We start from the raw sequence: 13,687 nt of genomic DNA, 5'->3' as shown, positions 1-13,687 counted from the left end.
TTAAAATAAAACATTTAAAGTTTCTTCTCAACTTGACGGGTCACGTGACCCGGTCACTGAGACGCTCTGCGTCACGTGACCCGGTGGACGGTGGAGGGTTACCGGGCCGGTGGAAGTGCTGCAGGCTGCACTTGGTGGGCGGGGGCGGGGCCTGGGGCGGGGCGGGGCTGGGCGTGTGAGGCGTGGACGGCGTGGCGCTGGGCGTGTGCGAGCTGCGAGTGCCGCTGGTCCGGGCGGTGGAACCTGGAGAGGAACCGACAGGGGACCGGTTCTCCAGCCACTCCCTGGTCTCTTTGGACAGGTTCTGGAAGCAGACGGGTCAGAGGTCAGAGGTCAGAGGTCAAAACCTGGAAGGTGTTGAAACCTTGAGAGTCGCTGGTCCTGGAGTCTCACCTCTGGGGAGGGCGGAGGAGAGATGGAGCGAGGAGACAAGGACCTCTGCAGGACGAGAACGACAGAGTGAACAGAAGAAAGGAGGAGTGGAAAGTTCTGGCAGCAGTTCACCGAGTGGCCACACGAGGGAGCAACTACCTACTGTAAAGCAGCTTGATTCTCAGCAGAGTGAGAGAGGGAGGGAGGGAGAGAGAGAGAGAGAGGGAGGGAGGGAAAGAGAGAGAGAGGGAGAGGGAGAGGGAGAGAGAGAGGGAGAGAGAGAGAGAGAGAGGGAGGGAGAAACAGAGGGAGGGAGAGAGAGGGAGAGGGAGCAAGAGACAGAGAGGGAGTAAGAGAGAGGGAGGGAGGGAGAGAGAGAGAGAGAGGGAGGGAGGGAAAGAGAGAGAGAGGGAGGGAGAGAGAGAGAGAGAGAGAGAGGGAGGGAGGGAAAGAGAGAGAGAGGGAGGGAGAGAGAGAGAGAGGGAGGGAGAGAGAGAGGGAGGGAGGGAGAAACAGAGGGAGGGAGAGAGAGGGAGAGGGAGCAAGAGACAGAGAGGGAGTAAGAGAGAGGGAGGGAGAGAGAGAGAGAGAGACAGAGAGGGAGAGAGAGAGAGAGCGAGAGGGAGAGAGAGAGAGGGAGAGAGAGAGATAGAGAGAGACAGAGGGAGAGAGAGAGAGAGGGAGGGAGGGAGAAACAGAGGGAGGGAGAGAGAGGGAGAGGGAGCAAGAGACAGAGGGAGTAAGAGAGAGGGAGGGAGAGAGAGAGAGGGAGGGAGAGAGGGAGTAAGAGAGAGACAGAGGGAGAGAGAGAGGGAGGGAGAGAGAGAGAGGGAGCGAGAGACAGAGAGGGAGAGAGGGAGTAAGAGAGAGACAGAGAGGGAGAGAGAGAGGGAGCGAGAGACAGAGAGGGAGAGAGAGAGAGAGAAGAATGGAGAGAGAGAGGGAGAGAGAAACAGACAGGGAGAGAGAGACAGCGAGTCAGATGGCCAGAGACAGACGGAGAGACAGAGACAGACAGAGACAAAGAGAGTGAGTGATTGAGACAGAGAGAGAGAGAGAGCGAGAGAGAGGCAGACAGAGAGAGAGAGCGACAGAGGGAGGAAGAGAGAGATGGAGAGAGAGAGAGAGAGCGACAGAGGGAGGAAGAGAGAGATGGAGAGAGAGAGAGAGAGAGAGACAGCACCTCCAGAGGACTATAGCTGTAGTGCGGCTGGTAGATCATCAGGTCGGGCCTCTCGATGTCCAGGATGGCTTTGTCCCGCGGTAACGCCGCCAGGTCCTTATATCCAATCACCCCGTCTTCCACATGGGCCTGGGGACAGGGGGCGGGGCCATGGGGGCGGGGCCATGGGGGCGGGGCCATGGGGACGGGGCCACAAAAAGCATTTAAAATACACTGGCCTGCCTCGAGATTGATGTGTGTGTGTGTGTGTGTGTGTGTGTGTGTGTGTGTGTGTGTGTGTGTGTGTGTGTGTGTGTGTGTGTGTGTGTGTGTGTGTGTGTGTGTGTGTGTGTGTGTGTGTGTGTGTGTGTGTGTGTGTGTGACTCACCACGATGGCGGCGGCAGGGGATCCTGGGACATTCGTCCCTCTGAGAGACAGGACGCTCCCTGGAGACGTCTGAGCCAGCTGCTGCTCTCACACACACACACACACACACACACACACACACACACACACACACACACACACACACACACACACACACACACACACACACACACACACACACACACACACACACACACACACACACACACACACACACGTATTGATAGTGAACAGTACCAGAGAAGTGTAAAGCAGAAGGGAGAGTTTTACCTTTGGCATCATCCTGACTGCTGATTGGTCAGTTCCTGGAAGAAACATCATGTTGTAACAACAAACATTCCTTTGATCTTTTTAATAATAATAATAATAATAATAATAATAATGTTTATTAATATAATAATAATAATAATAATAATAATGTTTATTATTATTAATGATAATAATAATAACAATAATGTTTATTAATAATAATAATAATGTTTATTAATATAACAATAATAATAATAATAATAATAATAATAATGATGTTCTGGTTTCATGTTTAGCTTTTCCTGGAACCCAAAGAAGCTTTACATTCCCTCCACACTGGGTGGGGGTAAACTACGTCTGCCACATCTGCCCCCCCGACCACCATCACTCTCTCTCTGCATTCACACGGGCAGTTTGGGGTTCAGTGTCTTGCCCAAGGACAATTCGGCATGTGGGCAGGCAGAGATGGGAATTGAACCTGCAAGACAACGGCTCCACCCACCGAGCCACGCCGCCCCACGGCATCCAACCTTCATTCAGCCAGGAAGGGAAAACCTGCTGGATCCAGAGCGACTGAAGAAGCTTCATCCTTTCACTTGATCCAACAGTTAAAATGATCAAAGTCAGATTCAGGCAACCAACCAACCAACCAACCAACCAACCAACCAACAAAACCAACCAACCAACCAACCAAACATACATCCAACCAACCAACCAAACATACATCCAACCATCCAACCATCCAACCAACCAACCATCCAACCATCCAACCAAACATACATCCAACCAACCAACCAACCAACCAACCATCCAACCATCCAACCAACCAACCAACCAACCATCCAACCATCCAACCAAACATACATCCAACCAACCATCCAACCAACCAACCAACCAACCAACCATCCAACCAACCAACCATCCAACCAACCATACATCCAACCAACCAATCAACCATCCAACCAACCATTCATCTAACCAACCAATCAACCAACCAACCATCCAACCAACCATTCATCTAACCAACCAATCAACCAACCAACCAAGCAAACATCCAACCAACCAAGCATCCATCTAACCTTCCAACCAACCATCCAACCATCCATCCAACCAAACATACATCCAACCAACCAACCCCCCAAACATACATCCAACCAACCAACCAAGCATTCATCTAACCAACCAATCAACCAACCAACCAACCATCCAACCAACCAAGCATTCATCTAACCAACCAATCAACCAACCAACCAACCATCCAACCAACCAAGCATTCATCTAACCAACCAATCAACCAACCAACCAAGCAAACATCCAACCAACCAAGCATCCATCTAACCATCCAACCAACCAACCAAACATCCAACCAACCAACCAACCAAACATCCAACCATCCAACCAAACATACATCCAACCAACCAACCAAGCATTCATCTAACCAACCAATCAACCAACCAAGCAAGCATCCATCTAACCTTCCAACCAACTAACCAACCATCAATCCATCCATCCAACCAAACATCCAACCAACCATCTAACATGGTCAATACAAGGTAACAGTTTTCTTCCAGAGCATCAAAACTGTTTTCTCTTCTTCTTCTTCTTCTTCACGGTTTAACGACTGTTTTGTCTTTATGTCAGTCACGTGACTCGATGATTCATCTGCTCTCACTCTCAGCACATTAGTATTAGAGTTAGTACTAGAGTTAGTACTAGAGTTAGTACTAGAGTTAGTATTAGAGTTAGTATTACAGTTAGTATTAGTACTACCATTAGCAGGACCCTGGCAGTACTGCGCTCTGCTGCAGCTGCATCGTCACCAGTTGGGCTTTATGTGATCTGATCAACGACACAAAGAGACTCTTCCAGAGTCCACGGCTTTGTACCACAGTACTGACCTCATGGTACCCTCGTGTGTGTGTGTGTGTGTGTGTGTGTGTGTGTGTGTGTGTGTGTGTGTGTGTGTGTGTGTGTGTACCTCAGGGAGAAAAAGGGATCATCTCCGCTTGTTTTCAGGACTCTGTGGCCTAATCAGCACCTGAAAAACACACACACACACACACACACACACACACACGAGAACAATGAGCTCTAAACATTAACACTGGGAGAACACGGACATTATAGTTATTTATATATTATATTATATATATTACGGTGACTGTCAAAATAAAAGTACCAAGTTGGATTGTTGTTACGGTGACTGTCAAAATAAAACTACTAAGTTCTTCTGATTGGCTCTACTGAGCAAAAGTTGTGTTTTCCCATGTTTCCATGGAGACAGAGTCTGAGCGTTGTGAGTGGCTCCAGCCTCAGATTGTATATTTTCTTCCTGGATAAACTTTTTGACTCTGAGTTTGAGAGGAAATGTTCTGGAAGAGGATCCTGGTGGGAACACAGAGGATCTCCTGAAGATGAACCAGGAGATTAAAGTTCCTTTGTCCAGAAGCTGCAGGGCGGAACCGAGATCTTTCTTCTGACTGACGGCGGCTCTCAATAATCAATAGGTCCAGGGCAGGAGAGAGGACTAATGGCTCCGGGTCGATACGGTGGAGGGTCCAGTTCAGGAGCACCAGAGAACCAAACCTCCAGCTCATCACCACGGTAACACTTCCATCGTCTGGTGATGACTGTGTCTCCATGGTGATGACTGCGTCTCCATGGTGATGACTGCGTCTCCATGGTGATGACTGCGTCTCCTCGGTGATGACTGTGTCTCCATGGTGATGACTGTGTCTCCATGGTGATGACTGTGTCTCCATGGTGATGACTGTGTCTCCATGGTGATGACTCTGTCTCCATGGTGATGACTCTGTCTCCATGGTGATGACTGTGTCTCCATGGTGATGACTGTGTCTCAGGGACTGCAGATGGAAACTAGCTACGGCTGAACTCTGGTACAAAGCATCTTTTCTTTAAGATTAATGTTTTTGAACATGGTCCCTGAAAAATAAACTAAATAAATAAATAAATCCATAGTGATGACAGTGTTTCCATGGTGATAACTCACATGGTGATAACTCTGTATTTTTGTTTCCATGGTGATGACTCACATGTTGAGTGTGTCGGTGATTTCCTCGTCTCCACTCAGCTCCTGAAAAATAAAACAAACCAATCAGAAACAGACGTCCGAGTGCTGGACCACCTCAGACCACCTGTAGTCCACCGCAGGCCACCGCAGGCCACCGCAGGCCACCGCAGGCCACCTCAGGCCACCTCAGGCCACCTGAAGACCACCTGAAGACCACCGCAGGCCACCGCAGGCCACCGCAGGCCACCTCAGACCACCTGAAGACCACCTCAGGCCACCTCAGGCCACCTGAAGACCACCTGCAGTCCACCGCAGGCCACCTCAGGCCACCTCAGGCCACCTCAGACCACCTGAAGACCACCGCAGGCCACCTCAGACCACCTGAAGACCACCTCAGGCCACCTGAAGACCACCTGCAGTCCACCGCAGGCCACCTCAGGCCACCTCAGGCCACCTCAGACCACCTGAAGACCACCGCAGGCCACCGCAGGCCACCGCAGGCCACCTCAGACCACCTGAGGTAAACCTGTCTGCTGGCTGGTTACAGGCAGTGGGTTGTCCCATTGTTAGACTGAAGTGTCCACTGACGATGGACAGTCCAGCTTTGATCACAGACTGTAAAGTAACTGCTGGGATCCGACTCTCCTGCTGTGTTACCGGCGGTGAAACGGCCACAGACAATGGATCCGACCTGAACTATTCAGGGTGCCACAGACAATGGACTGTGTTTCTGTTGTTAATGTCCAGCTAAGAGCCATCACAGATGAAGTGGTTATCACACACACACACACACACACACACACACACACACACACACACACACACACACACACACACACACACACACACACACACACACACACACACACACACACACACACACACACACACACACACACACACAGACGTGACTGCGCGTCGCCCTGCAGGTTACCATGGCAACAGCACCTACACGTGTGGCTCTGGTGATGGACGGAGTTTATTCCTGCAGGATGGTGGGCGTTTGTTTTGCTGGCCTGTTGGTGCCTCTGAGCCGGCCGCGAGCGGAGATATGTGGTGGTTGCTAGGTTACCGCACCCAGCCGTCCAATCAGCTGGCAGGAATGTGGAGCAGAGGAGGGAGGCAGGACCCCCACCGCCAGACCACCGAGACACTGCAGGGGTCACGACCTCAGGTAAACCCAGATGCCTGTTTAGTGACCGGTGCGATGGTTTAGGAATGTCCAGGTACTGCCATTGTTAATGCTTAGAGCAGATCGTTAATGCTACATGTTTGTGTGGATTGATTACAAAAACAAACACCAGCGCCCCCCCGTGGCCAAACATGCTAACTACGTCATTGTTTCTGCCATTTCCATGGAAACGGAAATCTTTTTCAGAGCAATGGAAACTTTTCTGAAACAAACGAGGTGTCGTCACTTGGAACGTTGTCGTGTTAGCAATGCTAACTGAGAAAACCTGGAGCGGTGAGCAATACAGGAAGTGTTCTGCGGTTAGCATTACTGGAACAGGAAGTGTTGTTCTGCGGTTAGCATTACTGGAACAGGAAGTGTTAGCATTACTGGAACAGGAAGTGTTGTCCTGCGGTTAGCATTACTGGAACAGGAAGTGTTAGCATTACTGGAACAGGAAGTGTTGTTCTGCGGTTAGCATTACTGGAACAGGAAGTGTTAGCATTACTGGAACAGGAAGTGTTGTTCTGCGGTTAGCATTACTGGAACAGGAAGTGTTAGCATTACTGAAACAGGAAGTGTTAGCATTACTGGAACAGGAAGTGTTAGCATTACTGAAACAGGAAGTGTTAGCATCACTGGAACAGGAAGTGTTAGCATCACTGGAACAGGAAGTGTTAGCATTACTGGAACAGGAAGTGTTGTTCTGCGGTTAGCATTACTGGAACAGGAAGTGTTAGCATTACTGGAACAGGAAGTGTTAGCATTACTGGAACAGGAAGTGTTAGCATCACTGGAACAGGAAGTGTTAGCATTACTGGAACAGGAAGTGTTAGCATCACTGGAACAGGAAGTGTTAGCATCACTGGAACAGGAAGTGTTAGCATCACTGGAACAGGAAGTGTTAGCATCACTGGAACAGGAAGTGTTAGCATCACTGGAACAGGAAGTGTTAGCATTACTGGAACAAGAAGTGTTGTTCTGCGGTTAGCATCACTGGAACAGGAAGTGTTAGCATCACTGGAACAGGAAGTGTTCTCCTAAACTTTCCCATAAGTTCGTATTTTGTCATTTCTAGACATTTTTCAGTTTGTTAACACAATTTTAGCCAAATTGATCTTTTGGGTTTCAAAGATGTTTTAACAATTTCAACCGTTTTGTTCCTTTATCCAGTTTCAGCTCTTTTATCGCAGCTGTTTGTCGCCAGCGTCTCAGTTTCCCTCTGAGGGGAGGAGTTCCTGTCCGGTTAGTCGGCTGGCGCTGAGCGAAGACGTCGGGCTCTGAGGGGGCGAGTCGTCCCGGGACTCGTCCGTGTCTCCGGCTCTTTGTGTTTGACATGTTAACGACCTTGTTAATGCCACCGGGGGGGGGGGTCGTTAGTGCCGGTCAGTGCTTCAACACAAACCAACCTTTGGGCTGAGAACACACAGACCTTCAGCTCACATTCACAGCCTTGTGTTCTGCGCTGCGTTCAGGAACCTCGGGGCGGCGACAGCGTCTCCAAAGGTCACAGAGACAGAAGCTCAGCGGTTTTCTGATGGACAGGATTCTACAGAGTTCTAGAGGGTTCCAAGAGGGTCTCTAAGGGGTTTTACAGAGTTCTCTACAGGGTTCCTACAGGATTCTACAGAGTTATGCAGGGCTCCTACAGAGCTTCAGGAGGGTTCCTACAGGGTTCACAGGGCTCCTACAGAGCTTCAGGAGGGTTCCTACAGGGTTCCTACAGAGCTTCAGGAGGGTTCCTACAGAGCTTCTGGAGGGTTCCTACAGAGCTCTGGAGGGTTCCTACAGGGTTCCTACAGAGCTTCTGCAGGGTTCCTACAGAGCTCTGGAGGGTTTGAAGGAGGGTTCTGTCGAGTCATGATGAACGGACATATAAAACACACTGAAGCTGAAAGTGGGACAGAGGTAGAAATCTGCTGAGTCACTGTTTCATATTCAGATGAACTAACATCAGAAATGAACCAACATGTGGTGTGTGTGTGTGTGTGTGTGTGTGTGTGTGTGTGTGTGTGTGTGTGTGTGTGTGTGTGTGTGTGTGTGTCCTCTTATCTCGACTCACAGACATGACCACACCCACTGTCTGTCGTCTTTGACCGAGCAGCTGCTCTCATTGGCTGGAACCCGATGACATCACAGCACTATTTTATTTACTTTTTTTTATTTATTTATTTTCATTTGTTGTTCTGAGAGGAACCAACTGTTTTTGGCTACAAAAGAAAAAACAAGCAATTAAAAGTGAAAGATTCAGCCTATTTTATATTTTATTTACTGGAAGATTTCCAACGGGGGGGGGGGGGGGGGGGGTCCATGGTAACCGCATTAGTTATGGATGTTGCTGTTACCGTGACAACGCCTGGGATGTGACACCAACCACCCAAGTTGAAGTGTGAAGCCTAAATATATCGCTCCTCCTTTACCCCGTCTCATTTTTAACCCTTTTCTTGTGGTTTATCTGCTGAGCTGGCGCTTTCTCACTACCGCCGCTCGTTAACACCCATCCTAACCCTCAGCATTCACTTTATGCACCTCGATGCTGCAGACTCACCCTCTGACCACCACCAACCACTCACATTCACACAGGCAGTTAGGGGTTCAGTGCCTTGCCCAAGGACACTTCGGCATGTAGGCTGGCAAAGATGGCAATCAAACCTACAACCTTCCGATTAGGAGGCGACCGCTCTACCAACTAGGCAGACAGCCAACAGGGGGCAGCGTTACAATGAGAGAAAGTACAACTACACTGAATCTCTACAAGCATCTGGCTCTCGACTCTGCTGAGTCATCAGAAATGAGCTGTGGTACCGTGGTACCTCACAAATACACATGTATTGTCTTTATGACAATCAAAGGAGCTGAAATACATAAAGGTCACAAGGAACATCTCATCATTTTGATCAAATAATTGAACTTAACCTCTGTTCTAGAGTTGATCCAAACAGCCCCTGTTCTAGAGTTGATCCAAACAGCCCCTGTTCTAGAGTTGATCCAAACAGCCTCTGTTCTAGAGTTGATCCCAACAGCCTCTGTTCTAGAGTTGATCCCAACAGCCTCTGTTCTAGAGTTGATCCCAACAGCCTATGTTCTAGAGTTGATCCCAACAGCCTCTGTTCTAGAGTTGATCCCAACAGCCTCTGTTCTAGAGTTGATCCAAACAGCCTCTGTTCTAGAGTTGATCCCAACAGCCTCTGTTCTAGAGTTGATCCAAACAGCCCATGTTCTAGAGTTGATCCCAACAGCCTCTGTTCTAGAGTTGATCCCAACAGCCTCTGTTCTAGAGTTGACCATGTCGGTGGTGAACACGACGTTCCTCCTCCTGGAGCCGTCCTGGGCTCTGATAACAGAGGAGGTGATGATGAAGGTTCTGAATGAAGCTCGTATCAGCAAACAACTTCACATTCCTGCAACGGCAGCAACACACTCCTGCACCCCCGTCGGTCTCAGTGCCCCCCCCCCCCCCCCCCCCGCGCCCCCCCAGGGCACAGAGATAAGAGACGAGCTGCTGCTGACGGTTATTTCAGGAACGTTCTGCGCTTCACAACCTGCAGATTAAACAACTGCAGAGTAATGAAGACACACAACAACAAGATGCTCTATAATCTGGTCCTGGTCCAGGTCCAGGTCCAGAGAAGCTCCTCTAAAGGTCTGAGGACTCATGAGTACCTGAGGACTGGACCAGCTCCATCCTGAGAAGGACTTCAAGGTTCTAAACCAGGTTCCTCAACCTGCAGCTCCAGAGCCTCATGAGGCTCCTCAACCTGCAGCTCCAGAGCCTTGTGAGGCTCCTCAACCTGCAGCTCCAGAGCCTCAACCTGCAGCTCCAGAGCCTCATGAGGCTCCTCAGCTCCCCCTGGAGAAGCTCCATGAAGCTTTCAGAAGACATAATGTCAATAAAAAACTTTCTACACTGATTTTAAAAACTGTTCGAACCTCCAAGATAAAAACATCTAAAACAGCTGGAACTGCTAAAAAAGGATAAAATAGATAAAAAAGCACTGAAACAAGTAATTTTACTGTAAAAAACAAACTAAAACATTACATTTGCTAGTTGAAGCAAAAAAATAAAGAAGATAAAGATTAGAAATCTATTAAAAGGACTCGTCAACCACAAATCAGCTTCCAGGTGAAAACATGATTCTTGGTTCCTTTGGGCTCTTTGTTCAGACCAGAATGACCCACAAGGGGGCGCCACGCCGAAACAGGAGGTTTGGATTGTCTCCAGGAGGCTGACGTCATAAACCACCGCTGGTTGATTTATCAACAACGTTCCTGCGCTGGTGAGGCTTTATTGTGTACGAGACCCTCAAACAAGTGTAGACAGTCAGCGGCTAACCGCTAATCGGGCTAAAGCTAGCTGATGATTTGTCATCATCAAGGACCAACACATTTTGGAACGTTAACGACAAACCGTTTCCAATCAAAACACGAAAAACTGCAAAAACTCTCCCATAGGAGGTGGATGAGAGGAGATCAAAGGAGATCAAAGGCGATCAGCGCCTGTTGTCATGGAGACACTCAGTGTTTCACAGTGATGTCGCCACCTGACAAGCTAGTTAGCATCGATATGAGCTAACGGCGAACATGCTAGTGATGCTAACTCAGTTCCGCAAACAAATGTGGCGATGGTGAAGGTCCGCGCTCTACCGAGTGTAGCTCTAGTTTTATAATGCTATGCTATCGACCAAACAACACACAGTATCCATACTGACAGTCCAACACCCGACCAATCAGAACGGTTCTCTCAGCATGAACACGAGCTCCAGGTTTGAGTTTCTCCGCCTAAGAAATTGTAGAAGTAGATTTCTAGAGGATTGAAGGGGGACGTGAGACGTGAGACAGGAGACGGGAGACAGGAGACGGGAGACGTGAGACAGGAGACGCGAGACAGGAGACGTGAGACAGGAGACGCGAGACAGGAGACGCGAGACGCGAGACAGGAGACGTGAGGATTCCAGCTGACGACTTTAAACAAAGATGAAACGTCTCATAGAGTCAAAAACTAAAAATGTCCTGGTTTATGAACCAAACCTCCATGAGTGGAACCGGGTTCTGTACAGAACCTTTCTGTTTCTGGATCCAGACAAACTTCATTTGATATAAAAACATGAAAATGTCTTTGAGGTTTCAGGGTTCTGGAGCAGAATAGGACCAGCAGAGTCCTGAACCAAGCCACCCGATGGGTCTGTGAAGACCTCCAAACCAGTCCACAACCAGTCCGAACCAGTCTCTAGTCCACCAACATTATGGACAGACCAGAGGGAGGGATGATATACAACCTGTCCAACTTTTCAAAGACGACTCTTCATCAATTTGAAGATCAGCTCAGATAGATAGATAGATAGATAGATAGATAGATAGAGAGATAGAGAGATAGAGAGATAGAGAGATGGAGGAGGAGGAGGAGAGGAGAGGAGGAGGAGGGTTGTTATATAAATCCATCCTCCTCCTATAATCCAGGCTCCCTCCCTCCATCCTCCTGCAGCTCTTACATAATCCCACACCGTCACATCCAGACCCGGTCCGGATCAACCTCTGTCCGCCTGAAGGGGAACGGAGACCCGGAGACCCGGAGAACCGGAGAACCAGACACCCGGAGAACCGGAGAACCAGACACCCGGGGACCCGGAGACCCGGAGAACCGGAGAACCAGACACCCGGAGACCCGGGCGGCAGCGGCGCAGCTCCTCTGGCCGGCCGCGGAGCCCCGCAGCCCGGCTTGTCACTGCACCGGTTCCCTGGGACAAGGTCGATCAGAGCCGGCAGAGAGACGCACCACAGTGCCGCTGAACACCTCCGCATCGTGACTGACAGACACACACACACACACACACACACACACACACACACACACACACACACACACACACACACACACACACACACACACACACACACACACACACACCTGTCCTACCTGTGGTCAGCAGCATCAAGCAGCTCAGAGCGACTGACGGCTCCTCTGCGCTCCTCCCCGCCCCATATAGTGTGTGAGAGAGAGATAGCAGCAGTGACCCCCCCCCCCCCCCCCTCTCTCTCTCTCTCTCTCTGTTTGTCTCTCTCTCTCTCTCTCTCTCTGTCGGTTTGTCTCTCTCTCTCTCTCTCTCTCTCTCTCTCTCTCTCTCTCTCTGTTTGTCTCTCTCTCTCTCTCTCTGTCGGTTTGTCTCTCTCTCTCTCTGTCTTTCTGTCCCTCTCTCTCTAGGTCTCTCTCTCTGTCTGTCTGTCTCTGTTTGTCTGTCTATCTCTCTCTGGGTCTGTCTCTGTGTCTCTGTGTCTCTGTCTGTGTGTCTGTCTCTCTCTCTCTCTGTCTGTCTCTCTCTCTCTGTCTGTCTCTCTCTGTCTGTGTCTCTCTCTCTGTCTGTGTGTGTCTGTCTATCTCTCTCTGTGTCTCTCTGTGTGTCTGTCTCTCTCTCTCTGTCTGTGTCTCTCTCTCTGTCTCTGGCCCTGTTTACAAGACAACGTTTCACCTGACATCAGCTAATCCATTAAAAAAGGAGAGCGTTTCCACTGCAGCAGCAGTGGACACAGAGACAAGGATGTAGTTAGTCTGCCGGGCCACAGGAGGGCGCTGTTGCTTGATTTTGTAATGAAACTACACAGATGTGTGCAGAGAACCAAACACTATCAGGTATGATGAGATCAGGGAGAGCCTCAACTATTAATCTACTGATCTGGACCATAAAACTAGAATATGGACCACGGGTCGTACCACTACGGGTCGTACCACTACGGGTCGTACCACTCGTACCACTACGGGTCGTACCACTACGGGTCGTACCACTCGTACCACTACGGGTCGTACCACTACGGGTCGTACCACTACGGGTCGTACCACCACGGGGCCGCCATGTTTGTTTACAACTGGATGAGCAGGAGGGAGGGAGCAGTAACAGGCTCTGGAGCCTCCATCAGTCTCTGCAGGAGGGAACAGAGACCGTGAAAGAATCTTTCCACCTTGGGAACCGGATTAAGAACTTCATGGACACAGTGGATCAGAACACTGGTGTCGTGGAAACGGACCCCCCAGAGTGAAGAAAGTTTGGTTCTTCTGAAAGTGAAGCGGCAGCTGATGTTGATGTCAAAATGTTTTTTTTCATATTTATGGAGCCTTAATCTGACCGAACATTCAGTGGATAAGACAGTGGAACATTCAGTGGATCAGTCAGTGGATCAGTCAGTGGATCATTCAGTGGATAAGACAGTGGAACAGTCAGTGGAACATTCAGTGGATCAGTCAGTGGATAAGACTGTGGAACAGTCAGTGGAACATTCAGTGGATCAGTCAGTGGATAAGACAGTGGATAAGACTGTGGAACA

At 49.6% G+C, this 13,687-nt stretch overlaps 1 protein-coding gene across 17 annotated transcripts in view; it reads right to left on the bottom strand.

The window, feature by feature from the left end:
• The window catches only part of LOC308112179 (dematin-like), a 21,500-nt gene extending 9,035 nt beyond the window's left edge, over nt 1-12,465 (bottom strand). For 10 of the 17 annotated variants that reach the window (XM_080467473.1, XM_080467487.1, XM_080467478.1 and 7 more), the window contains exons 1-8: nt 12,288-12,341; nt 5,225-5,265; nt 4,150-4,209; nt 2,193-2,227; nt 1,923-2,003; nt 1,556-1,684; nt 394-438; nt 103-304 (exon numbers count right to left, since the gene is read on the bottom strand). In XM_080467473.1, coding sequence (XP_080323599.1) covers nt 103-304; nt 394-438; nt 1,556-1,684; nt 1,923-2,003; nt 2,193-2,204 — 469 coding nt within the window. In that variant the 5' untranslated portion in view covers nt 2,205-2,227; nt 4,150-4,209; nt 5,225-5,265; nt 12,288-12,341. Of the gene's footprint in view, nt 1-102; nt 305-393; nt 439-1,555; nt 1,685-1,922; nt 2,004-2,192; nt 2,228-4,149; nt 4,210-5,181; nt 5,266-11,862; nt 11,912-12,146; nt 12,187-12,287 lie in introns of those variants that run through there. The other 7 variants (XM_080467477.1, XM_080467479.1, XM_080467484.1 and 4 more) reach the window with 7 other exon arrangements.
• Nucleotides 12,466-13,687: the final 1,222 nt, after the last annotated feature.

This window comes from Lipophrys pholis, assembly GCF_963383615.2.
Source record: "Lipophrys pholis genome assembly, chromosome: 7".
In the NCBI taxonomy this organism is placed as follows: domain Eukaryota; kingdom Metazoa; phylum Chordata; class Actinopteri; order Blenniiformes; family Blenniidae; genus Lipophrys; species Lipophrys pholis.
This window is presented reverse-complemented; position numbering and strand designations above follow the sequence as displayed.